The following is a 25,672-nucleotide window of genomic DNA, read 5'->3' as shown; positions in this document are numbered from 1 at the left end:
AGGATCAGCTGACATCAACCAGGGGCTCATCTGCTCTCCACATCTCCACCTTATTTTTTAACTGTAATCGATGCATGTCTACTTGGAGGTATTGGAACTGGGATTTGACGAGACTGGATTTGACAAGACTGCATTTGACTGTGAGAAAATAATACAAAATTAAAAATAAAGAAACAAGCCCTATAGGATACCATGTAGTATGTTTTAGCATATTCCAAGGATTGAAACCATTTAAGTCATTAACAGTTTTGATTTTTTTTTGCCAAATCGGCAGGAGATAACAGGAATCTTGCTTTTTTGCCTGACTTGGATCTAACGGTGTAGGTGTAAAAGATATAAACTAACACTTATGATTTCAAATTGCTAATAGATGTATTTTTATTTTTTCTAACCCCACTGGGAATTAACATGTAAAACAGGTATTACATAAATAAATTGATAAGCAACATGGCACTATAATTGTCCTCTGACCTTAAAACTATGTGATCACCTAAGTTTATTACACTAGGTTTTAAAGCATTTAACTTAGCTTTAAGTTTATTACCAGTATTCTCCTGATCTTACAGGGTTCTATTTTTTTTTTTTTTTAAGAGAGAGAGAGAGAGAGAGAGAGAGAGAGAGAAGTTTTAATATTTATTTTTTAGTTTTCGGCGGACACAACATCTTTGTTTGTATGTGGTGCTGAGGATCGAACCCAGGCCGCACGCATGCCAGGCGAGCGCGCTACCGCTTGAGCCACATCCCCAGCCCCTCTTACAGGGTTCTTAATGTATTTTGTGTCAAGCATTGACAAAATGAGTTGTTTGGATATCCTGTACCAGAATGTCAGAGGCAGTGATTGTAGAAACAATCACAATATAATTAAAGTAACAATACCAAAGACTATAAGTCCCATAGCACAGATGATTGAATCAGCTGATTATGAACTTCTTGATAACTTATAGCCCTGTTATCTTTTGGGGGGGGGGGGCAGTGGTGGTGGTAAACCAGGAATTGAACTCAGGGGCACTTGACCACTGAGCCAATCCCCAGCCCAATTTTGCATTTTATTTAGAGACAGGGTCTCTCTGAGTTGCCAAGTGCTTCATTTTTGCTAAAGCTGGCTTTGAACTTGTGATCTTCCTGCCTCAGCCTCCCAAACCACCGGGCTTAAAGGTGTGCACCACTATGCCCACCTAGCCCTATTATCTTAATACCAGTCATCTGTGATGCTGTTGGAAAGCATAAGAAAGGAAGGCTAGTATAAAACCAAAATACCTTGATTTTTGTTATATTAGTCACACAATTAGTAAGATTACAGTTAGTACTCGTTACAAAATGGTGATCACTGCCCATTTTTGTGATATTAGTATTTCCTGTTAATAATGCATAAAGAGACTGAACACACAACCACAAACCATAAAATGAGCTGGCGAATCACTGGTTAGATGTGAAAGCAACTGACTAGTAAAATTAACAAAATCTAAAATAGCAGCTAGATGCCATGAATAATTCTGAATGCCTCCTGATCTTGAGGTCAGATTTTACTAACAAACCCTACAGGGGTCATGAGTTCATTATGAGAATGTTCCAAATCAAACTTATGTGGACATATGACTTGGACTGCAAATGTCATACAGGAACTAAATTAGCACAATCTCGCCACTGAGGAAAAGTTCCCAGTTCTGACGTGCTGGAATTTGGGCAATAAGGGAACAGAGGGTGTTGACAGAGTTCTTATTTAGGAAAATCTATTTTGATAATAGTTTGTATATATTTTTTCAAATCCTAAAGAAGGACTGGAAACTGGCAACACAAGTACCACCATAGGATTCCTGGGACATAGGGGCCTCAGCAGTATACCCAGAATAAGAAAATTAAAGTAATAAGAGGGAACAATATGAAAATCAGATTGACAACTCCCCATGGCAGACTAATTTGTAAACACTGGAACAGATCCTCCAGCCCAGGTAGTGGGATTAATTAATGGAGGATCCGGAAAATATGTCCAATAAGTTTCTCGTTACGATACATACCTGACAACTTAGAACAGCCAGCATTGCCATAAACATGGTAGCTGGTGTCTCAGGGACCCCCTGCTTCTCAATCACTCCCTGAGCTTTGCTTGCCAAGTTCTGGATCTGACTCCACGTCGGGGGATTTGCGCGTAGTGTGCTTTTTGTTGCTCCTTCCTTTTTCTTGCCTCCTTTGCTTGGCTGAATGTTTAAAGGTAGCTGTTGTGTCGGTACCATTATTGATGGTGTGATCTTCAGTCTTTTGGATTCGGGTTCGTGTTCAGTTTTTGGATCCATGTTGATGACTCCTCTCTCAGATACCCAATCGGCTTCTCAGCACCTTCTGGAAAGATACAGTCATAACCTCTTCCCATCATTACTGGATCCGGCCCATTCTATTTTCCTGATGGTAAATCTTTCTACCATACCATTCCTGCTGAACAAGCTGAACCAGAGACTTGGTATCTCTCAGCTGCAGTGCAGCCCTTCTCATTACAATATAAGAAATTCAAAATAAAAAGAGCATGATGCAATTGATTCTGTGGAGATGGATAATACCTATCTCCCCCTTTTTGTTTCTGAAGTTGAATTTCTAACATTCTATTGGCACATTCTACTATTCCTGGTCCTTGAGTATTCTATGGGATTCGTGTCTTATGAATAATATAAGAAACACAAAAGCACTGAAAAGAACTGGCATAAGCTGGACCATTATCAGTTTCAAATTCCTGAGGTTTGCCCAAAATCAGCCAATAACTAATGACCATTACCACTTTCTCCTATTTGTGCTGTAGCAAAAATAATAGGTGTCAATAGACACATGTACCTACTGTTGTCTTCCACACTCTTGTACATGCAGAACTTCCATCTGTCAAATGTGATTTGGCTTAAGGCCCCGAGCATTTATCCCAGTTAATAAGACTGGGGGGTGAATAATACATTGAGGGTATTGTTTAGCTGTGGTCCAAGACTGCTCCCTAATGAGGTGAAATTCTTTGTGCAAACTGGAAGCATTTTGGTGATGTAGGGCATGTGATGCCTGAGAGAGGAATAAGGTGATACACATTCTACTGATGCAACAAGATGATCTATAACATTGTTTCCTTCTACAGAAGGTCCTGCAAGACCGAATGAGCTCAACTATGTCCAATAAAAAAAAAAAGCTAACAACATTGTTGCATAGAGTTTTGTAAAGATTTAAAAAGCTAAAATAATACCTCAGATAATATGCCCAATAGTGGCTGTTTCAATTACCTGAGTTGCCCCCACTGCATAAGGACTGTCACTGTAAATATTTATAGATTCTGATGAAAAGGGTTGTAAGGCAAAAATTTTAATCTGGCCTCCCTGAGCTGGACCCATTAGTAAAAACCATTAGAGCCTGAGAAATTGGTTTAGTGCAAACAATTTTAGGGAAAACAAAAGTTGTTATAGAAGTTTTATCAAAGTGTAATAGCTATCAATTTGGCCAGAAAAATTAGCAAGTGTAATCCGTCAACTTGCAGAATTTTGTCAAAGCCAATCTTGTTGTGCAGTAGTAAAACGAACTATAATAAGGGAATGCTCTAGCCCCAAGAGTTGCTGTACTCATTGAATTTTTTAAATTAACTGAGCAACTAATCATGAAAATGGCATTAAGGATTTAGAAGAATGTTGCAGGTGAAGCCATTTTATAATTTTTGTTTCCTGCCAAAGAATTCCTGTAGGGATATGAGTAGCAGGAAAAGTCAGTACTTGAATAGATCTATTTAGATTGACCATAGTAAGCTGGGCTGCTTGAAGAGCAGAGTCTTCGTGAGTCAGTGCAGTTTTAGCTTCTGAAGTCGGTTATTGAGGAGACAGAGGTGGATCTCCTTTGAAGATAGTGAACTAACTTTGATGTAGTTAACTTTAAAGAGGGACGTAATCAATCAATGTCACTCAGAAGTTTTTGGAAGTCATTAAGAGTTCATAAGGTGTCTATTCTAATTTGAAGTTACCAAGAGGCTTCTTTGAGGGCTGGGGAGTTGGTAGAGTGCCTGCCTCACATGCACAAGGCCTTGGGTTCAATCCCCAACACAACCAAAAAAAAAGGTTTCTTTGTGCACTAAAAAGTTTCAAAACTAGAAGCATTTTTGTAGCTATCCTACTGTTTAATTTTAATTTCAAAACCTCAGTATCAAGTGTGAGGAATACCCTGCTGCACCCAGGAAACCCACTGTCCTGGAATGTCCCTGTTAGCATCAGAGCTGAGGGTCAAGATTATTAATATCTTTGCCTTTTTGGCGAAAAATGTTTCATGGGATTGGCTTTGGATGATCCCGCAGGATCAGTGGAGACCCGGGGCTCATCCACTCTCCACAGCTTTCAATTTAGAAATAGACAGAAATTTGTGCAATTATTTTAGAACCTTCCTGAAAAAAACCACAATTGTCTTATCTGCAAACAGTGCATCAACCCTACCCTGGAGAGGTTTCTTTTAAATATTCCACAATAAACTATTATGATAGAATTCTTCAAGCAAGCACCAGTTGCCAACTATTTCCTCTCAAATAGAGACAAAATGGAAGGCAAGCTGAGAGGTAAGGCACTGGCAGCTTTTGAGACAAGGGTTACTTCAGCCCCTAAGAAAAAAATCCACTACTTCTTATCATCTGCATCTGTCTTAACCCTGTCATGACATTTAGGCAAAAGAACAGAACCTGCTGGGCCTGGTGGCACACACCTGGGATCACCCAGGAGCTGGGAAGACTTGAGGCTGGAAGATTTCAAGTTCAACAACAGCCCCAATAACTCAACAAGGTCCAAGGCAACTTAGTGAGACCCTGTCTCAAAATAAAAAAGGGCTGGACGTGTGGCTCGGTAGTCACGCCTCTCCAGATTCAATCCCTGGTACTCCCCCGAATTCCAGAACTCAGGCCTGACCAACCTCCCTGAGAACGCAGTCCATTTTCCCATTTGACTTAACCTGTGGTCAGCCCAGCACCCCGGCAGGCTCAGTGCACGGAGGACGACGACCTTTGTTCTCTGCCTTCAACGTGGATTTCTTCAGCACCCTTCAAGGCAACTGGAACCTGCGTTCCCGGGCCTAGGTCACTCCTGTCTGGCTCGGAATGAACTGCCGTGTGGTTTCCCCGAACACAGAAGTCGTGTCCTTCCCTCGAGTGCCTTTTCTAAAGTAGCATGCCAATTAACCTGCCACGAGACACTTCTGCCGTCAGCCGGGGAGGTCTGAGATCTTCCTTAATCAAGGCGATGATCTTTTCCCTGAGATTTTAAAATGGTTTCTGTTGTTTTCGTTTCGTTGTAAGGTGCTGGGGAAAAAAACAAGGCCTCGCACGTGCAGGGAGACTTCTCAACGAACCACACCCGCGCCCTCGCGGCAGTTTGGAGCCCTCCCTGGACGCGGCAGTGCTCTTCCAGAGGTGAAGCTGCGGACTTACCAGCAGTAAACCTCGCGTCTCTAAGGCCTGCGGCTCTACGGGTCTCACTTGGGTTCTCAACAGGCTGGACGGCAGCGCACTCGACAGCCAGTCGCGACAGCCTGCGCTTCCGGCGCTCGGCTCTGGTACCGGAAGCTGCGGCGAGCGCGAAGGAGAGCCTGTCGCGCACGCGTGAGTGAAATGCCTGTCGCGCATGCGCGCCAGCCTGTCTCTGCGGAGCGACGTCTCCTGACGTCACCACCAGTCTCGCTTCAACAGCAACCGGCGGGAGTTTTTCAAAATGGGAGTGCAGAGGCACCGCCCAAGCCTCGGATGGTGTCGAGGAATTCCTACGGTGGCTGTAGCGTCGTCGCCCGGAGCGGCGGCCTAGAAGGCAGAGCCTGATGGGCACCACGACCGGCTGGCTGCCTGGAGCTCCACCTCGAAGGGACTGTGAAAAGGGACCTGACCCGGGGAGCGCCGGCCCGGGCCTGAGAATATGGCGTCTTGCATCGGCGAGAAGATCGAGGTGAAGGGAGTGGCGGGCCGAGGCTGCGGTTCGGAAGCGGGCGAGCGAAGCCCACGGCTGGGGCCGGGCGGGGGCCGGGCCGGCGGTGGGGCGGGACCCAGCCTCCGGACGCCGCTCGGGCGGGGGCGGCACAGGTGGGCGGCGTCCCCGGCCCCGCCGCGTCCGTGGTAACCCCGCTGGAGCCGCCGCGCCGGCCGCAGCTCGGCCGCCTCCCCCTTCTCCCGGGGGATGGCGGTTGGCCGCGGCGGGAGCTGTGGCGGGGCTCCCAGGTGTTGGCTGGAGGCGGGAGGAGGTGCAGCCTGTGCTGCGGTGGAGTCGCTCGCTCGGGTGCGCAGTCTGGCCGGCCTGGAGGCTGGGGAGTCCTGCAGGGCATCGCCATGCCTTCCACCGCAGACGCCTGCTATGTCGAGGTGGAATACCTTCCTGGATTTTGCCAAATTCTCCTCTCAACCCTTTGCTTCCCATTTTTCCAGGCCTTGTGTATCATTCTTCCTTTCTACTCCTGAGAGTCATCACACATAATATCTAATTTTACTTTTTAAGGATTTTAAAGTCGGAAATCTGCTCGGTAAGGGATCATTTGCTGGTGTCTACAGAGCTGAGTCCATTCACACGGGTTTGGAAGTTGCAATCAAAATGGTAAGACTATATTAATCAACTTTTTTTTCTGTACTTTGCAAATAACTAAAGGTCTTCTACTAGAGATGTCACAATTCCGTACTGACCAACCTTTTCTTTGATTATGGTGTAAAGAATACATCATATAAGCAAAAGACAATATGGATAAATTCAGCAGTTCAGATTAAGGACGTTTTGGAGGAGCATTCATTTGCTTAAATGTTTTATCTTCATTAATGTTCGGTAGACAGGTGTGTTTCAGTTAACTAGTTGGAAAAGGGAAAGGAAATTTGGAATAAAGTTTGACTAAAGTTGGATTTTTCTTATGGATAGAACAGTTGTGCTATTAAAGTATTTAAATTGACAGAGGGTATTAGAGTGCATTGGACAGATTTACTTAGTGTCCACTCTACTAGATAAACAGAGGAAGTTGATCTCAAAGACATATATTAAAAATCTTCAAACTATTTTAAATTAAAATATACTTTCTTTTCAAAGATGACTTAGTTCCTTCCTCTGCCACTAGTAATTGAACCCAGGGGTGCTTTACCGCTGACCTACATCCCAGCCCTTTTTTTTTTTTTCTTTTTGAGACAGGGTCTCACTGAGTTCTTGGGACTTGCCTCAGTTTTCGAGCTTCCTGCCTCAGTATACTGAGTAATTGGAGTATGCCACTGCACCCTGATCAAAGATGGCTTTTAACAATTTATATTTGAAACTTAACCATCAACATTTAAAACTTTTCTGTTTTTTTCAGATAGATAAAAAAGCCATGTACAAAGCTGGAATGGTACAGCGTGTCCAAAATGAGGTGAAAATACATTGTCAATTGAAACATCCCTCTATCTTGGAGGTAAGATACAATTTTATAGAAGCAGCCCAGGATACTGAATTTTTTAAATTCTAATTTATTATACTTTTTTACATTTCAGCTATATAACTATTTTGAAGATAACAATTATGTGTACCTGGTATTAGAAATGTGTCACAATGGTGAAATGAACAGATACCTAAAGAATAGAAGGAAACCTTTCTCAGAAAATGAAGGTAAGCTTCTTTTTTACTTTCCAAAAATGTTTTGAAAAAATGTGCTATTTTATAATATTTAATAAAATGTTTCAGTTGTTACCTTAGGCTAGAAAAGGATCCCGCACACACAATGCTATACTTCTTAAAAACAATTTAAGAATTGCAGAAAGTAAGAAATTTGTTATTTATCCCCCAAAATACATTGTAAATTAAATTATTGGTAGCAATTTACTGTGTGAACTTGCAAATATAGAATGCTTTTTACAATGCCACTGATGATGGCCATTGAAACCATTTCTTTTAGAAAATGTGGATCTCAGACTGGGGACATACCTCCATTGGTAAAGTGCTTGCCTCGCATGCACAAGGCCCTGGTTCAATCCCCAGCACCACACGCACGCACACGCACATGCACATGCAGGCACATACACAAAAAAAGAAAGAAAATGTGGATCTCCTGAGTACAGTGAATCCCTTCGAACTTATCTCAGCTTCCAAAAACTGTAGAATTATCCACTCTTTAATCCCCTAATTCGATAGAATATTTTGAAGCATATTAATAGACATCCTATTATCTACAAATATTTTAGTATTTATCTTTACAGAATCTGGATGTTAAAAAATGATAATCAAAGTCTTTATTACACTGAGTAATTCCTTACTATAAATACAAAGTCAGTTTCAAACTTCCCTAGTTCCTCAGAAATAATTTTTTACAATTTTTTTAAATATATTTATTTTTTAGTTTTTTTTAGGTGGACACAGTATGTGGTGCTAAGGATTAAACCCAGTGCCTCACGCATGCCAGACAAGCACGCTACCACTTGAGCCACAACCCCAACCAATTTTTTACAATTTAAATCAGAAACAAATAAGTTCCATATATTGTCAGACTAAGCTTTTTCTTTTTTTTTTTTTTTCCCCCTGTTAACTGGGATTGTAGATGAGCTAAGAAAGATGGGTTCTGATAATCTTTTTGAGCATTTCAGTCTGTTGAATACAGAATCTAGATGTTAAAAAATGATAATCACAGAGTCTTTATTACACTGAATAATTCCTTACTATGAATACAAAGTCAGTTTCAAACTTCCCTAGTTCCTCAGAAATAATTTTTTACAATTTAAATCAGAATCAAATAAGTTCCATATATTGTCAGACTAAGCTTTTTTCTTTTTCTTTTTTTTTCCCCCCCTGTTAACTGGGATTATAGATGAGCTAAGAAAGATGGGTTCTGATAAGCTTTTTGAGCATTTCAATCTGTTGAAACACAATTTGGTCATATATATTTACTCAGAAATGTTTATGTTCTTTGACTCAAATTCCATTTTTGGAAGTTTATTCTGAAGAAGTAGTACAAATTGAAAAATCCATACACATATTGATGATGATTACTACATTTTTTTCATATGAGACAGAACAAGCAAAAGCAATGAAGGGAAAAATATCAGTTTGAATTAAAATTAAAAACTTCTGTGTACTTTTAAAAAACTTAAAGACAAAGATAGGTTTGATCCCTAATAGCACACACACAAAAGCCATATTTATGCGTTATATATGTGTATGTGTGATATATATATACATACATACACACACACACACACACACACGAATGACTGGAAATTCATATTTAAAAAGACACACCTAAAAAGATAATCAAATCAGATAGTAGGGAATATGAGCAGACTATCTCATGGCAGAAAAAGTACCAGTAACCAAAAAATATATGAAAAGATGCTCAAACACAATAGTCATCATGAAGGTGCTAACCCAAATAACAAGTATCATTTTTCACTCATTGATTTGGGACAGCCTACTCATTAAAGGATCTCCATGAAAATATAGCCTTTTTTTTTTTTAATTTGTAATCGTTGATGGACCTTAATTTATATGTGGTGCTGAGAATCATACCCAGTGCCTCATACATGCTAGGCAAGCGTTCTACCACTAAGCCACAATCTCAATTCCAAATATAGCCTTTTAATAATAAAATAGTATGTTTTCTTATTCTTCAGTCCAGTGATTCTATATCTTGAATGTACTATAGAGGAATTCCTGTAACGTTCACAAGAAAACAAGCATGTGTAAGAATGTTTATTGTTGTGTTTTTTTAATCTTGAAATAGCGGTAGTGACCCAAATGTTCAACAGCAATTAAATAAAATATAGATCTATGGTACTGCCATAGAAATGAAATGTAATAAAACTTTAAGAAGCATTTATTACAATATGTCTATAGATTTAAATATACATAAGCAAGCAGAGAAACATAAAAGATTATACACAAACTGTTGATGTGACTACTTTTTGGGAGTGTTTGGGAGATATCAAAAGAAAAGTTAACTTTTTTCTTTTTTACAATTAGTATAGATTTATGGATTGTTCATACAGTTAAAAATAATTTTCTTAATTGTTAGGCAACTCTGGTTATCATTTCCCTAATCAATCCCAATTGTTAATGAAATTTACTGCTCATTATTTGGGAAAAGAAAAGATTAAAATTATTGCCTTATATATTTAACAGAAATTGGTTAATATTATAATACCACAAAAGTTGCACTTTGGTAAATTCTAGCTGCAAGCTAATAATTTAATATTATACTCTAGCATATCTGCCTCTGTTTCACACTGTATTTTATTTTATTTAATTTTTTTTTAAAGGAGAGAGAGAGAATTTTAATATTTTTATTTTTTAGTTTTCGGCAGACACAACATCTTTATTTGTATGTGGTGCTGAGGATCGAACCCGGGCCACATGCATGCCAGGCGAGTGTGCCACCGCTTGAGCCACATCCCCAGCCCTGTTTCACAGTGTATTTTAAATGCTAAATCTTCTCAATTGTAAATTCTCTTTTTTGCATCCTCACAGCTCGACACTTCATGCACCAGATCATCACAGGAATGTTGTATCTTCATTCTCATGGTATATTACACCGGGACCTCACACTTTCTAACCTCTTACTTACTCGTAATATGAATATCAAGATTGCTGATTTTGGGCTGGCAACTCAATTGACAATGCCACATGAAAAGCACTATACATTATGTGGAACTCCTAATTACATTTCACCAGAAATTGCAACTCGAAGTGCACATGGACTTGAATCTGATGTTTGGTCCTTGGGCTGCATGTTTTATACATTACTAATTGGGAGACCACCTTTTGACACTGACACAGTCAAGAACACATTAAATAAAGTCGTATTGGCAGATTATGAAATGCCAACGTTTTTGTCAAGAGAGGCCAAGGATCTTATTCACCAGCTACTTCGTAGAAATCCAGCAGATCGTTTAAGTCTGTCTTCAATATTGGACCATCCTTTTATGTCCCGAAATTCTTCAACAAAAAGTAAAGATTTAGGAACTGTAGAAGACTCAATTGATAGTGGACATGCCACAATTTCTACTGCAGTTACGGCTTCTTCCAGTACCAGTGTAAGTGGTAGTTTACTTGACAGAAGACGACTCTTGATTGGCCAGCCACTTCCAAATAAAATGACTGTATTTCCAAAGCATAAAAATTCAAGTGACTTTTCTTCAGGAGATGGAAGCAGTTTTTGTACTCAGTGGGGAAATCAAGCACATGAAACCAGTAACAGTGGAAGAGGAAGAGTAATTCAAGATGCAGAAGAAAGGCCACATTCTCGATACCTCCGTAGAGCCCATTCCTCTGATAGATCTGGCACTTCTAATAGTCAATCTCGAGCAAAAACATATACAATGGAACGATGTCACTCAGCAGAAACACTTTCAAAGTCCAAAAGATCAGGAATAGAAGAAAATGAAGACCCATATCCACCCACAAACAGCAATGTCAATATTTTTCATTTCTTTAAAGAAAAGACATCTCATAGTTCTGGATCTTTTGAAAGACCTGATAACAACCAAGCACTGTAAGAATATAAGTATTTTATTTTCTGTAAACATACTAGCACAAATATGAAGATGCATCTAAATAAAGGGGTTACTAGGGCAATGAATAATTAATGCTTTTTTTTTACCTGATGCTTCTGAGGCACTTATCAATGATGATTTTCATTTTTTATTATTAAAGTATTGGAATATTAATTTAGAGCTATGATTAAGCTGTCCTTCAAAAGTGAGTGTATGTGTTAATGAATATGTTTATTATTCTGGTTAATTCTTGGGAGTTTTTAGTTTCATATATATATGCAAAACACCATGTATAAAACAAATCTGATCCCTGAAGTACTCTAATAATAACTACAAACAAAAAGAAGTTGAGCCTGAATGATGAGTAATTATAGTACTAATACTATTTCTAACATGAAAACTAATTGTTTTAATGATTTTTTTTGCATGTCTCTTTATTTTTTTTATGATTTTTATGCTTGAATTATTAAAGGGCAACAGCCACATAGAAACATCATCACAATGCCCTGGCATTCTGGCATGGGAATTCAGCGTTTTAGAGACAATGTAATTATGCAAATATTGTTTTCTACAGTTATCCTAAAATTTTTTGGAATTCACATTTGTCTTTATTCTACATTAAAAAGTTGGCTAGGTATTGGGGATAAAGTACCATGGTAGAACACATTTAGCATGTGTGAGGCCATAAGTTTGTTCCCTAGTGTCCCCCACAAAAAGTTGCCTAATCATTTTTTTAATTACTTTAACTTTGTATTACTTGGGGATTTTTTTTTTCTTTAGTTCAAATCATCTTTGTCCAGGAAAAAGTCCTTTTCCATTTTCAGACCAGACACCTCAAACTGAAATTGTACAACAGTGGTTTGGAAATCTGCAAATGAATGGTGAGTTTTAAATGTAGTGTTTAATTAAAAACTAATGACTTACACACTTTTTTAGCACTGTAGTTTCCTTGTTTTCGTTTTTTGTTTGTTTTGTTTTGTTGGTGCCAGGGATTAAACCCAGGAGTACTCAATCACTGAGCCATATCCCCAGCCCTGTTTAGTTTTTATTTAGACATAGGGTCTTGATAAGTTGCTTAGGGCCTCAGCCTTCCAAGCCACTGGGATTTCCAGGTGCCAGTGCACCTGGCCATTATAGTTTTCTTTTTGGGCTTTTTAAAGAAAATAAAACAATACAATAAAGCTGAATTATTATAGTAAAACTTGATAGTTTTTAATATTTACCGTAAGGTCAGCTATTATTCTTAATACTCAACATATATATTTGTTATATTCTCACAAAAACATATGAGGAAGATACTGTTGTTATTTTTATTTTATAGCTAAGGAAATTGTACACAGAATTCAGTTGCATAGCCATTAAGTACAGTGCCAGGATCCAACCCAAGTAATCTGTCTTAGAAGCTTTCCTCTTAAGCCCTCTCTTGAAGACTCTTCATAATAAGTACAAAGTCAGTGCCTATAAAACAATTAAAAGATGTTTGACTTTATTTTGAAGTAGATGCCGATATGGACACTATAGTCAGCCAGTTGGATTTCACATCTAAATACATGGCTACTAAAACCTAGATATTTTCAAGTAGCTATCATTCGAGTCATTATTTTATTTATAGATGCAAAGTGTAAATATTAACCCAGTAAGTCCCACCATCCCAAATGTGGGACACCTATAAAAACTAAGTTGAGCAACAGACATGCCACTTACTTCTTTTGAGAAAAGTAATATGGTGAACGATTAGAGCATTTGAAAACATGTAAAGGATATATAAGCTTAGATTATGATTTCCAACTTATTTTCATGCACATCTGTCAATTTCATTGAAATATTGGCAGAATAGAAAACTTGGGACTTAATGGTTAAAACATTCTTAATTAATGAACATAACAGATTCACAGAAGGTGGGATGGGGAATAATAATTTAAAAAAAAGAGAAAATTATAAAACATATGGAGAGAAGGAGATCATTTTTTTACTAAGTGTTGTATTACCTCACAGACAAAAGAGTGCATAGTGGCTGTAATTTAAGCAGAGTGTTATTTGTCATCTCAAGAGTCTATGTGTTTTTTTCTTTTTTCAAAAGAAATGTATATGATTTTCAAAATCCCCAAAGGAAATGAATCTTTTCCTATGTACTTGAAAATATCCTTGGAAATAATTCAAGTTTGTTTTTTGTTTTTTTAATGATAAAACTGATAATGTACATCTTGCTCTACTTCTGTTGTATTTACAAGTATTTTTACTTGACAGTATGGCTTTGTCTGAGATGGAGAAATAACTTTTTTTTTTTCTTTAAAGTAATGTAATGAGGCTGCTATAATTTTAAAGTATTTTTGGTACAAAATATTTTTCTGGCTGGGCATATGTATCTCCAGGGGCTGAGGCAGGAAGATCATGAGTTCAAAGCCAGCCTCAGGGGCTGGGGTTGTGGCTCATTGGTAGGGCGCTTACCCAGTGTATGTGAGGCACTGGATTCAAGTCTCTGCACCACATGTAAGTAAATAAACTAAAGATCTATCAACAACTTAAAAAAAAAAAAAAAGCCAGCCTCAGGAATTTAGGCCCTAAGCAATTCACTGAGATCCTGTCTCTAAATAAAAAATCCTGTCTCTAAATAAAAAGGGCTAAGGATGTGACTCACTCCTTAAGCGCTTCTGGTTCAATCCCCTGTACCAAAAAAAAAAAAGATTTTTTTTTTCTGTCATACTGAGAGTTGGAGAGATGTTTTTCATTTGATTTGTATTTTGCAGTACTGGGGATTGAACCCAGGGCATTGTACATTGCCAGCAAGCACTTAACCACTTAGCCAAACCTCCACCCTTGAGAGTTGGAGGGGGGGTGGTATATATTCCCATGTGAACTCTAGAATAACAATTTAAAACATAAATTGGTAAAATTCTTAAGAACTTCAAAAAATGTGGGTATAACTATATATATATGTATATATATACATATATATATATATACACACATATACACACATATATATGTAAAATATATTGAAGCTATTCACATGGTGTTTTTTTCCCTTAGTTGTATACCTTCTAAGCAAAGATAGGATAGGTGTTCCTTAGCTTAAAAAATAAATTTATGTTTTGTTTTTTATTTAGGTAGATTTATATGTGGGAATTCTTCTCAAATATGCTTTTGTTGGAATATAATCTCACATTAGAATTAGCAGTGACCCTGCAGTGACTAGTTTTTGCCTTGATTGAAAAGTAGATTGCTTATTATATCTTTTGTGATCTGGTTTAAAATACTCTTTTAAAGTCACTGACTTTTTATGTCATATATTAGACTATAGAATAATTTCTTATTTAAAATAAAATTTTCTTATGCATATTTAAGGTATATAAGCATTATACATATATATAGTAAAATGGCTATTATTTTGGAACAAATTAATGTATCTATAACCTCACATATTTACACAGACTGTTCTCCCTTTGGCAATAGCAACTAAAATCTGCTCATTTAGTAAAAATCCTGAATAAAATACACTATTATTTTTCTAAAGCTTTTTTTTTTTTTTCCTTAATGCAGAGGGTTAGAGATGTAGCTCAGGGATAGAGTGCTTCCATGGCCTACATAATAATCTGGGTTCAATCTTCAATACAAAAAAAAAAAAGGCGCTAATATAGTCAATGTAAACTTGTGACTTCTTAATTATTTACTAAACTGCTTTTTTCAATATATATGATATCTCATTTAAGAGAAACTACTGAGCACAACAGCATTAGCCCAAAGAGAGATTTTCTTATACATCCAGATTTGCAGAAAAACATGTCAAGAAATGCTTGGAGAGATACAAGAGCCAAAAAGAACTCTGATGCTTCTGATAATGCAGCTTCTGTAAAACAGCTGAATACTATGAAATATGTGACTGCGCAATAAACCTGAGATAATTCAACAAGAACCTATTTTTGGCTTACATCCTCTTTCAGAACAAATCAAGACTAGGGGTATGGAGTCAACAGTGGGATATCAGAAACACACATTGCGAAGCATTACGTCTCCTTTGATTGCTCACAGGTTAAAACCAATCAGACAGAAAACTAAAAAGGCTGTGGTAAGTACATGTTTTCCTAAGTTACTCTTTGATACTATTTTAAAAATACAGTTTTTGAAAACATGATGTTTTAGTCCCCTATAATATCCTGGACTTTGGAATATGTACATGATAAACTTTCATAAAAAGAAAAAAGATTGAATATTCATGGAAAGATAGCTTTTGTTTATGAATAATGAAGTGATACTGATAAGTTTTGAATTTTAAATTTCTGTTTTTAGAAAGTAGATTTGAATATAAAACATTTAAAAATAATATTAGCGCTATACTGTTCTAAATATTAGTTTATGCACAGTTCAAATAAGTGAATTAATATTAACCTTTGGTTTTAGTTTTTCTTTCTACATTTAACTTAGGCTTAAATACCAAGAGAAACTAACAAGAAATTATACCTTGATGTTTTAACAACTAAAATTATTTAAAAGAAAAAGAGTATGTACATTTTATAGTTTAAAACTTGTGAAGTGGGAATGGTGATTTTTTTTTTTTGTTTTTTTTTTTTTTTGTTATTCCATGTTCATCCTGTTTGTTGGTGTTTCCCGTTTCCCCTAGTCTTGCCTTTGTTTGGCTTGCTATTATCTTTTAAGTCCTTATTCTCCGCCCTGCCTTCTGCTTTCTTTCTGTTCACTGTTTATCCCTTCCCACTTCATTGTACATTCTCATCTTTGCACCTTATGGCTCACAATTGTGTTCAAATATACTTCTGGTCTGGACTGTTGGAGTGAAGCAGCTATTTCATTTTGACTTTAATATTTGTTTCTGTTATGGTTAAGTAATTTTCTCAAGTATCATGTGTGTCAGATGTTTTAAATGAGAAAATTTTTATTGATATTTTTTTTTTTTTTAATTTTCTCTTTAGGTGAGCATACTTGATTCAGAGGAGGTGTGTGTGGAGCTTCTAAAGGAATATGCATCTCAAGAATATGTGAAAGAAGTACTTCAAATATCTAGTGATGGGAATATGGTAATGTACAGTTATTTTATTATCTCGAGACTTCACATCTTCCCCTAAGCTAAGTTTAGCATTGTGATTCATTTGGAGATTTCTAATTTTTTTTTTTAAAGCAGTCTTCTGATATGATAGTCCCTGTAATTCAAAAACTGAAATAGCATACCAAACATGTTTAAATAAATTAGTTCCATTTTTAAAATAATTGCTGGGCTGGGGATGTGGCTCAAGCGGTAGCACGCTCGCCTGGCATGTGTGCGGCCCGGGTTCGATCCTCAGCACCACATACAAACAAAGATGTTGTGCCCGGCGATAACTAAAAAATAAATATTAAAATTCTCTCTCTCTCTCTCTCTCCCTCTCTCTTTAAAAAAAATAATAATAATAATTGTAGGGCTGTGGATATAGTTCAGCTTGCCTATCGTGTTTTAGATTCTGGGTTTGATTCTCAGCGCTGCAATAAACAAATAAAATTTATAACTAGTATCAAAAATCTGTAGTTTGATTTAAGTTTAAAAAGAAAATTAGAATAAAATGCTAGAGAATACCATTTTCTATAAAATAATGTTTAATATTGTGCTTGAACTTTTTCATATTTTGTTAACAAAATATAGTGCTCTAAGTTATTGGTATATAATTAAAAGTCTTAAAAACTTTTTGGCAGATCACTGTATATTATCCAAATGATGGAAGAGACTTTCCTCTTGCTGATAAACCACCCTTACCCACTGATAAAATCAGTAGGTACAACTTTGACAATTTACCAGGTATGTAAGCTTAACAGGAAATAAATTTTGAGAGTATATATACTTAAACTCTGTATATTGGTATGATAGGTTATGAATATTTTGGTTTTAGTCATGTTGGAGGTTATGTTCTTGTACTTGGTATTTGGTCCAGTTTGATATACTTATTAATTCGTTGTTTACTATGCATATTTTGTGTTATAATACTACTTTATTCTGCTTAAAAGTAAAAACTAACTCCAGAATATTACTCATATACCACCAAAATATAATTGGTGCACTTATTTAATTAGTAATGTGGCTATAGTCACATTAAAAATTGCAATATGAAGTATCTAGTTTTTTGATCTTTGAAATCATGTGCTACATACATTTTCATTTATAATTGTAGATAATCAAAGTTAACTCCTGATGCAGCTTCTGCATATTATGAACAGGGGGGAAAGCACCGAACAATAAGATTTAATTGAGATGCCTTTCAAAAACAAACAAGAACCTATTAAAAATCACAACAGGTAGATAAAACTATATCAAGTCAATATTTTCTCCCTTAATATTAACTAATTTTTCCCCTTAGAAAAATACTGGCGAAAATATCAATATGCTTCCAGATTTGTACAGCTTGTAAGATCTAAATCTCCCAAAATCACTTATTTTACAAGATACGCTAAATGTATTTTGATGGAGAATTCTCCTGATGCTGATTTTGAGGTTTGGTTTTATGATGGTAAGTACTATTTTTTAAAACATGTTTTTTCCTGTAGTTTGTAATTTGGCAGTCATGTGCTTGTGTTTTTAATTCATGACAAGTCATTTTAACCAAAGTTTGTTTATATATACCTTCCTATAAATAATTTATATTATCATCTGTATATATGTTAGTCCTCTTTCGCTACCTCACTTCATTTTAACTGTACCTACCTTGATTGATGATATAAAAATGTCATGAAACAATATCCTTTCTTTAATTAGAAACTCAAGTGGACATTTACCAAATTATAAGAATTATAAATGGGGCAGAAAGATTGGGTTTAATGAACATTCTGTCTTAAGTATTCTATAAAGATGATTTACTTTTTAAGTCATACATCTTTTATGGGATACACATGACACACATAGCTGTCCATCAACTATGTTTGTAAGTGAATATAAATGATATCTTGATCTGAAAGTCATTAAATACTGGTATGATGAATAAATAAATCTAAATAAATTGAAAAAGAGTATTATGCTTATTTGCTAGGAGCAAAAATACACAAAACAGAAGATTTAATTCAAGTAATTGAAAAGACTGGGAAATCTTACACTTTAAAGGATGAAAATCAAATTCATAGCTTAAAAGAGGAAATAAAAATATACATGGACCATGCTAATGAGGTACATACCTAATAGATTTTAATACTAATTAATTATAATTAATTAATTACAAATTACTTAGGTCAAATATTGACAGAAAACACTCTTCTTTTGAAATAGGCTCATCGTATTTGTTTAGCACTGGAATCTGTAATTTCAGGAGAGGAAAAGAAGAGTGGGAATGCTCCCTTTTTCCCAATAATTATGGGAAGGTAAATCTTTAAAAATTTTTTAACATGGCTAAAGTTCATAAGATTTCTTAAAAAAAAAGTTTGGTTTACTTCATAAACATTCTTTAGACTTCTGTAAATTGCAAGTTTTAAAGGAATATATTTGAACATTTCTTTCTTCTTTAGAAAACCTGGTAATACTAGTTCACCTAAGGCCCTGTCACCACCTCCTTGTGTGGATCCAAACTGCGCAATAAGAGATGCACCATCTTTGGGTAGATTGATCATGAATAGTGCTACTACTCCAACCCAGGCACCCATACTTAGTCCTTCTGTAAGTAAATCTGTGTCATTTCTGTCCATACCCCTTCAGGGACCACCTTATGCCCTTCATAAAAAATTAAATACCTCATGAAGGACCCAGGTTCTATTCCCAGCACTACCCCACTCCCCTTAGCCCCCCAAGCCTTTTTTTTCCAGGCTACTCCTGAGGCATTGTATCACATACTCCTTGCTTAAACTTCAAAGGCCTTCTAAGTCCTTTGAACCAGCCAATGAGCCTTTCACATACTGTTAATTTGACCTTTTGAGATGTACATAGTTGTTTTATTTTTTCTAGTAAAATATTAACTGCCTAAATATCTTATATTTACTCAATGAACTATCATGTCAATGAAGACTATATATATAGAAAAATGCAATGTTAAAAAAATGGATATGTGTGTTTAGTCCTACCTACATATATACATATTGTGATATGAAGCTATGAAAAAAAATCTCTTGGGGAAAAAGATCAAAGCAAAAGAAAATAACAGTTGTATTATTTTCATTTCTGTATTTTTCTCATTTTAATAATGTGGTTGTATTTTAAATTTTTTTGTTTATTTTAAAAAAGCTAATGAAAATCCAGTAATTCTTATTTTTTGCTTAAGTTGGCTTATAAAAACAGTAAAAAATAATATCTTCCTGTTTTTACTGTTTGTAGATAGTTACAGCTGAAGGACTTGGCCATACCACTACAGCTTCAGGAACAAACGTCTCTTCTAATAATCTAAAAGATTGTCTTCCTCCATCAGCACAACTTTTGAAGTCTGTTTTTGTGAAAAATGTTGGTTGGGCTACACAGGTGAGAAGTTTCTACCAAAATAACTTTTCTCAATATGAATTTCTTTTGGTTTTCACACTGATTAGACAATCACCCAAAAATATAAATTCTTTTAATGGTTTAAGTAGAAGTTTTTATTTTTTATATTGGTTAAATCATTAAAAAAATTTAATTTTTATTTGCATACAGTGGAAAACTTTATTATTGTTAACAGATTGCCTACCAATTGTTTTTAAAGTACAGGTCATGATAATGGGTACTTATGATTAGTGCAGAACAATATCCAAAATATTGTGAGTTTTAGAAACCATTTGTAATCAATCTGACTGGAGTTAACTTTAATTTGGCAAAAGAAGGAAAAGTTAAAGTGTTTAAAGTTAATTCAAACTCACAGCATGAACCCGTGTGTATATTATGTGAAGGCTTAAAATGTGGAGATTTAAACATGGCTTATGTCCCTTTACTTTCCACTTAAGAACAATGCACCCTTATTACTTTTGGAGGGTTGGTCATATCTGTTGAGTGCCTGCTTTTTGGTGTCATATTTTTAATATACATTATATAGTTTATAAAAAAAAAAACTAGTAAAGTTATCCCCTTTTAAAGATAATAAAATTACAGTTCATAATGTTACATTGACTTGGATGATCCTAAACTATACTACTTGTTGGTGGGCAGAATATGAATGTAAACCTAGGTCTCTCGGATTCCAGTGTCCGTGTTTGTTTCTCTATATCATGTGCCTCCCCATTTAACATGAATCACTAAAAGAAGTCTCAAAGGCTATGATGTAATATTTTCAGGCAAGGAAGAAACTCTAGGGGCACTAGGACAAAGAAAGGGTTAAAATACTCTGTGAGGGGAGGGGTAAACACGTACAGTGGAAATTGGTGAAAAATGGGATTCATTTAGAATAATTTTAATATTATAGTACTTAATCTATTAAAGGATTAACCCAGAAAAGACATGAATATTCTCAATGCTAAAACTATTCCAGTCCTAAATCTACAGTTACTGGAGAGAGTTTCAAAATTATAGAAAACTTGTTGATATGTTCAACTTGAGTACCTTTTAAGAACCTCAGATCCTCTATTGCAGAGTCAATTAGTATGCTTATTATTTTTCTAGTTAACTAGTGGAGCTGTGTGGGTTCAGTTTAATGATGGGTCCCAGCTGGTTGTCCAGGCAGGAGTATCTTCTATCAGTTACACGTCACCAAATGGTCAAACAACTAGGTAAGTTTTTAAAAATACTAGTTCAGATAACACCATTTATACATTTTGCTTTCTTGCTATGCAAAAATAATAAAATTACCGTCTCATTTTTTGAGACAAAGTCTGGGTAACTTGTGGAGCCTGGCCTTGAATTTTCTATCTACCTGAGCTCTGAAGTCACTGGGATTATAGGCATGCACTACCACTCCCCTGGCTACCATTCTTCAAAGTGTTCATTATTCTTAGAAGATCGTATTATGTTTCTAATGCCTATTTTATAATTATCTACATTAATGCAGGGCAACTGGTATGAATAATCTGCTCCTAATCCATTCAAGTCGTTAGATAACTTGTAACCCCCTTTTTTCAAGGCTATTGGGAATTTAACCTAGAGGCTTGCATATACTAGTCAAGTGCTCTACACCTAACCTACATCCCTAATACCTCTCTGCAGCTTTACTCCATAGTCTAACTAGGTTGGAACTTTGCAGAAAATTCTAATGAAGTTGAAAGTAGTATACCTAAAAAAAGCATAGAAACATATCTGTCTTTTAAAGATAACTTGAGGGCTAGAGCTGTAAATGGCAGAGAATTTGCCTAGCATGTGTGAGGCTCCGAGTTCAATCCTCAGCACCACATAAAAGTAAAATAGAGGCATACTGTCCATCTACAACCACAAAAAAAAAATAAATAAAAATCCCAGTTATGCATTTGGAAAATAAAATTTTAAAAACTTGATTATTTTTCCCAAATGAAACAGTATATCCCCTGATCTAGTGATTAATGAATGTAAACAGTTGGCCTTCCATATACAGATTCCACATCCACAGTTCAACCAACAACAGGTCAAATATATTTGAAAAGATTGTACTGAATGTGTGCAGAATTTTTTTTTATTCCCTAAATAATACAGTATAACTATTTAGGTAAAATTTACATTGCATTTGATATTACAAGTAATTTTGAGAGGGCTTAATGTAAATGGGAGGATGTGTATAGGTGATATGTAAATATTGTTCCATGTTATGGAAGGGAATTGGGTATTCTCAGATTCTGGTTATCTATGGGGAAACTGTCCTGGAAACTGTCCCCTAAACATGCCAAGTGACAACTTTTTATTCACTCTGCATGAATATGTGTGCTGGGCATCATGCCAAAAATAACAAAACTGTCAGTAGCATGAAAAAGTTTCCATATTTAAAACATGACTTGTTGGGCTGGGATTGTGGCTCAGCGGTAGAGTGCTCATCTTGCACGCGCGGGACCCTGGGTTGGATCCTTAGCACCACGTAAAAAATTTAAAAATGAGTGAAATAAAGGTATAAATTTTTTAAAAATATATAAATAAATAAAACATGACTTGTTAGAAAGACCTAAGACATGGTGGTGCTAACAGAAACATGCTGCTTCATGTGGTCTTTCTGTTGTAGTAGACGTGTGTGGCTCTCATGCTTTTTGTGAAATGCATGTGTATGTGTAGTAGCATCACTTCAGTAACTGCTCATAGGAATCGTTAAAAACACTTTAAATGCTCAAGGAAGTGGAAGGGTGCAGATGTAGAGTGGGTGGGATACATGTTCACAGATGAATGCTGCAATTCTACTGACAAGGTCAATTGCAAGTTCTTAACATCTAATAGAAATGTATTATCATGTTTAACTTAGTGTTTCCTTGAGAAAGCATTCAAGGAATGAAACCTTGTTTCAGAAAATATAGTAAGTTCGAGTATTTTATTTTCTTGTTGTTATTTAAATGTTTTAATTGTTCTCTTTTTTGGTACCAGGAATTGAACCTAGGAATGCTTAATCACTGAGCTACATCCTAGCCCTTTTTATGTTGTTTTTTTTGTTTTACCTTAGAGACAGGGTCTCACTGAGTTGCTTAGGCCCTTGCTAAGTTGCTGGCTTTGAACTCATGATCCTCCTCCCTTATCTTCTCCAGTCACTGGGATTACAGGCATGTGCCACCATGCCTGGCTAATTATTCTATTTTAAGAAGAAAAAAAATGGGTATGCTTAACTAGATTGAGGTGACTAATAAATAATTGTGTATGACTGTTTTAATATCTTTGTTTGTTTATTTTTATGTGATGCTAAGGATCAAACCCTGTGCCTTACATGTGTGAGACAAGTGCTCTGCCACTGAGCCATAACCCAACCCCACATGGATGATTTTTCCTGAGATGTCTTGTCATTGAAGAATAAAAAATATAATATGGTTTTTGGTATTCCTTAAGAATGGAGAGATGATTATGGTTTTATCTTTTTTCTTTTATTTCACTTAGGTATGGAGACAATGAAAAATTACCGGAATACATCAAACAGAAATTACAGTGTCTGTCTTCCATCCTGTTGATGTTTTCTAATGCAACTCCTGGTTTTCATTAATTGAAAAGATACCTACATTTAATAAATAACTTTTTGGTTGGCTTTCAAGTAAAGTGACTTTTTATTTAATATAACTTCTTCAGAAAGCCTATTAAAGAGAATTTTAATCTGTACAGTGAAGGATGTGTGCTGAGAGAAAACTGAATGAAATTTGAGTCAACAAATAATTGGTCGCAGAGTACAATAGGATGCCTAACTTTGCTCTGAAAACATACCCTCAAGCTTACTGAGTGTATTTGTATTGAATGTTTTTTTAAAAGCAAAAATATAAATGGTGTGTGGTGTATTTATGCTTTTATTGTTTCTCTACTTCCCAGACATGTTGAGAATCATGGACAAAATATGCTGAAGTTTGGAATTTTTGAACATGTAAATAATATGTATTTATGTTATAAGTAACATATGTAAACATGTATAGTTGTTTTATATTTATTTTTGTAGCACCAGTGTCTGCTTAAACGTTTTGGCAAATGCATTTTATAAAAAAAAATAAATGTAACAAGAAGTAATTTTATCTTTTGACTTATTTAAATACTTTAAAATAAGTTACTACAAACTCATTTTTAAATTTTCTTGTTTAGGAAACAAATTTTATAACTTAATTTTCTAAGTTAAATATTAAAGATATTCTCTTAAATGAATGTATATTTTAATGTAAACATTTTAACACTGAAGAACTTAATGTTGTAATTAATTGGCATGAAGAACTATTTGATAGTGGGATAGCCATTCCTAATGAAAAAACAAGAGTAGAGCTGGGCACAGTGACAGTGGATCCAGAGGCTAAGGCAGGAAGATCACAAGTTCCAGGCTAGCCTCAGCAACCCTGTCTCAAAAAAAATAACAAGGACTAGGGATGTAGCTCAGTGGTTGAGCCCCTGGGTTCATTCATCACCACCCCCCCCCCCCGTGTGTGTGTGTGTGTGTGTGTGTGTGTATAATGTACAGACTCACATGTTTATAAATAGAATGAAACCACAAATTGATAGACTACTTAACCTCATGTTTCCTCCTAGGTCATTGGGGATTGAAACCAGGGGCACTTAGCCACTGAGCCCCTGCCCCCACACACACTTTTTTTTTTTTTTTTTTTTTTAATTTTGGGACAGTATCCCACTAAGTTGCTGAGGCTGGCCTTGAACTTGGGATCCTCCTGCCTCAGCCTAGAGTCACTGGGATTCTGGTGCACCTGCACACAAGTTCAAGACATGAACCTGTTGGATCTTGGGAATTATTTTATCTTAAACTTCGGTAGATAATGCCAGCTTTTTTAATATTTCTGCAGTATATGAAAGTACAGATTGCTCCTCATCCTCACCAGAACCTGGTGTTGTAGTCATTTTAAATTAGTGCCAATTTGACAAGCATAGAATAGTACAGAATAGTATTAATAATAGAATTGTACAAATGTACTATTCTGTGCTTGTCAAATTGGCACTAATTTAAAATGATTCCAACACCAGGTTCTGGCGAGGATGAGGAACAATCTGACTTTAATTTACATTTCCCCTATTACTAAAAATTGTGCTTTTATTGAATTGACAATCTACCTTTTCACATTGGGGTGTCTGCATTTTCTCAGTGGCATTTATAACTCTAGGTGTGCATCCTTTGTCAAGATACATGTCAAAATACCTTCTTCCATCTGAGTTGGTCACTTCATTGTGGTTGAGATTTTAACTTTAGAAATTGTTGACATTTACTAGAAATGTATTCATAATGTTTTGTTTGGTATTTTCTTTAGAATTAGGGTTTTCAATTTAGCAAGGAATCCTGATTGGTTTGGTTCCTCTAGCCTCAACTAACAGAATTTTGCTCCTCATCGCTGTACTCCAGCTTCCTCCGGTCGGCTTTTGGTTCTGGGACCTCCAAGATGATCTCACCTCTCGGGTTCCTATAAGCCCTGCCTGTCCCACTCCTCACCAATCCCAATCATCCTCTTCCATCAGGTCTTAGGCAATCATTACTTCATTAGAGACATGCTCCCAACTTTCCTGGTCCTGGTTCCCTGTTACTCTCAGAGCTCCCTACACTCCTGTTTCCTCACAGGGCACTTTCCTCGCCCATGTAACATGAAACTCAGGCCGGAGATTCCTGCCTCCTGTGAGGAGGGGCTCTGGGTATTTTTCCTGTTCCATATTCAACAATTACTTAGTAATTGTCATATAGTGGGTGTCCTCTTAAATATGGACTGAAAGTATGGTTAAAATTTTAAGGC

At 36.1% G+C, this 25,672-nt stretch overlaps 1 protein-coding gene and 1 non-coding gene across 5 annotated transcripts in view; one reads left to right on the top strand and one right to left on the bottom strand.

Moving 5' to 3' along the window:
• The window catches only part of LOC106145196 (uncharacterized), a 146,479-nt gene extending 140,900 nt beyond the window's left edge, over positions 1-5,579 (bottom strand). For both annotated transcript variants that reach the window (XR_013425529.1, XR_013425530.1), the window contains exons 1-2: positions 4,676-5,579; positions 2,016-2,337 (exon numbers count right to left, since the gene is read on the bottom strand). This is a non-coding gene — a transcript (uncharacterized LOC106145196). The remainder of the gene's footprint in view (positions 1-2,015; positions 2,338-4,675) is intronic.
• Positions 5,580-5,665: 86 nt separating this feature from the next.
• Positions 5,666-23,963, top strand: Plk4 (polo like kinase 4). Of its 3 annotated transcripts, none has more exons than XM_021733394.3 (16): positions 5,666-5,924; positions 6,468-6,563; positions 7,300-7,395; positions 7,475-7,589; positions 10,437-11,460; positions 12,242-12,342; positions 15,403-15,527; positions 16,387-16,491; positions 17,141-17,243; positions 17,800-17,949; positions 18,466-18,599; positions 18,699-18,790; positions 18,935-19,082; positions 19,734-19,874; positions 20,982-21,088; positions 23,352-23,963. In XM_021733394.3, the coding sequence occupies exons 1-16, from the start codon at positions 5,895-5,897 to the stop codon at positions 23,452-23,454; spliced, it is 2,670 nt and encodes an 889-aa protein (XP_021589069.2). In that variant the 5' UTR covers positions 5,666-5,894; the 3' UTR covers positions 23,455-23,963. The 3 variants fall into 3 exon arrangements, with proteins under 3 accessions (XP_021589069.2, XP_077876818.1, XP_040149248.2); XM_040293314.2 differs by lacking the exon at positions 5,666-5,924 and adding an exon at positions 6,086-6,334; XM_078020692.1 differs by lacking the exons at positions 5,666-5,924; positions 20,982-21,088 and adding an exon at positions 6,085-6,334.
• Positions 23,964-25,672: the final 1,709 nt, after the last annotated feature.

The sequence above is a fragment of the Ictidomys tridecemlineatus genome, chromosome 9 (genome assembly GCF_052094955.1).
Source record: "Ictidomys tridecemlineatus isolate mIctTri1 chromosome 9, mIctTri1.hap1, whole genome shotgun sequence".
NCBI classification, from domain to species: Eukaryota; Metazoa; Chordata; class Mammalia; order Rodentia; family Sciuridae; genus Ictidomys; species Ictidomys tridecemlineatus.
Note: the sequence above shows the minus strand (reverse complement) of the source record. Positions and strands in the feature narration are given on the sequence as shown.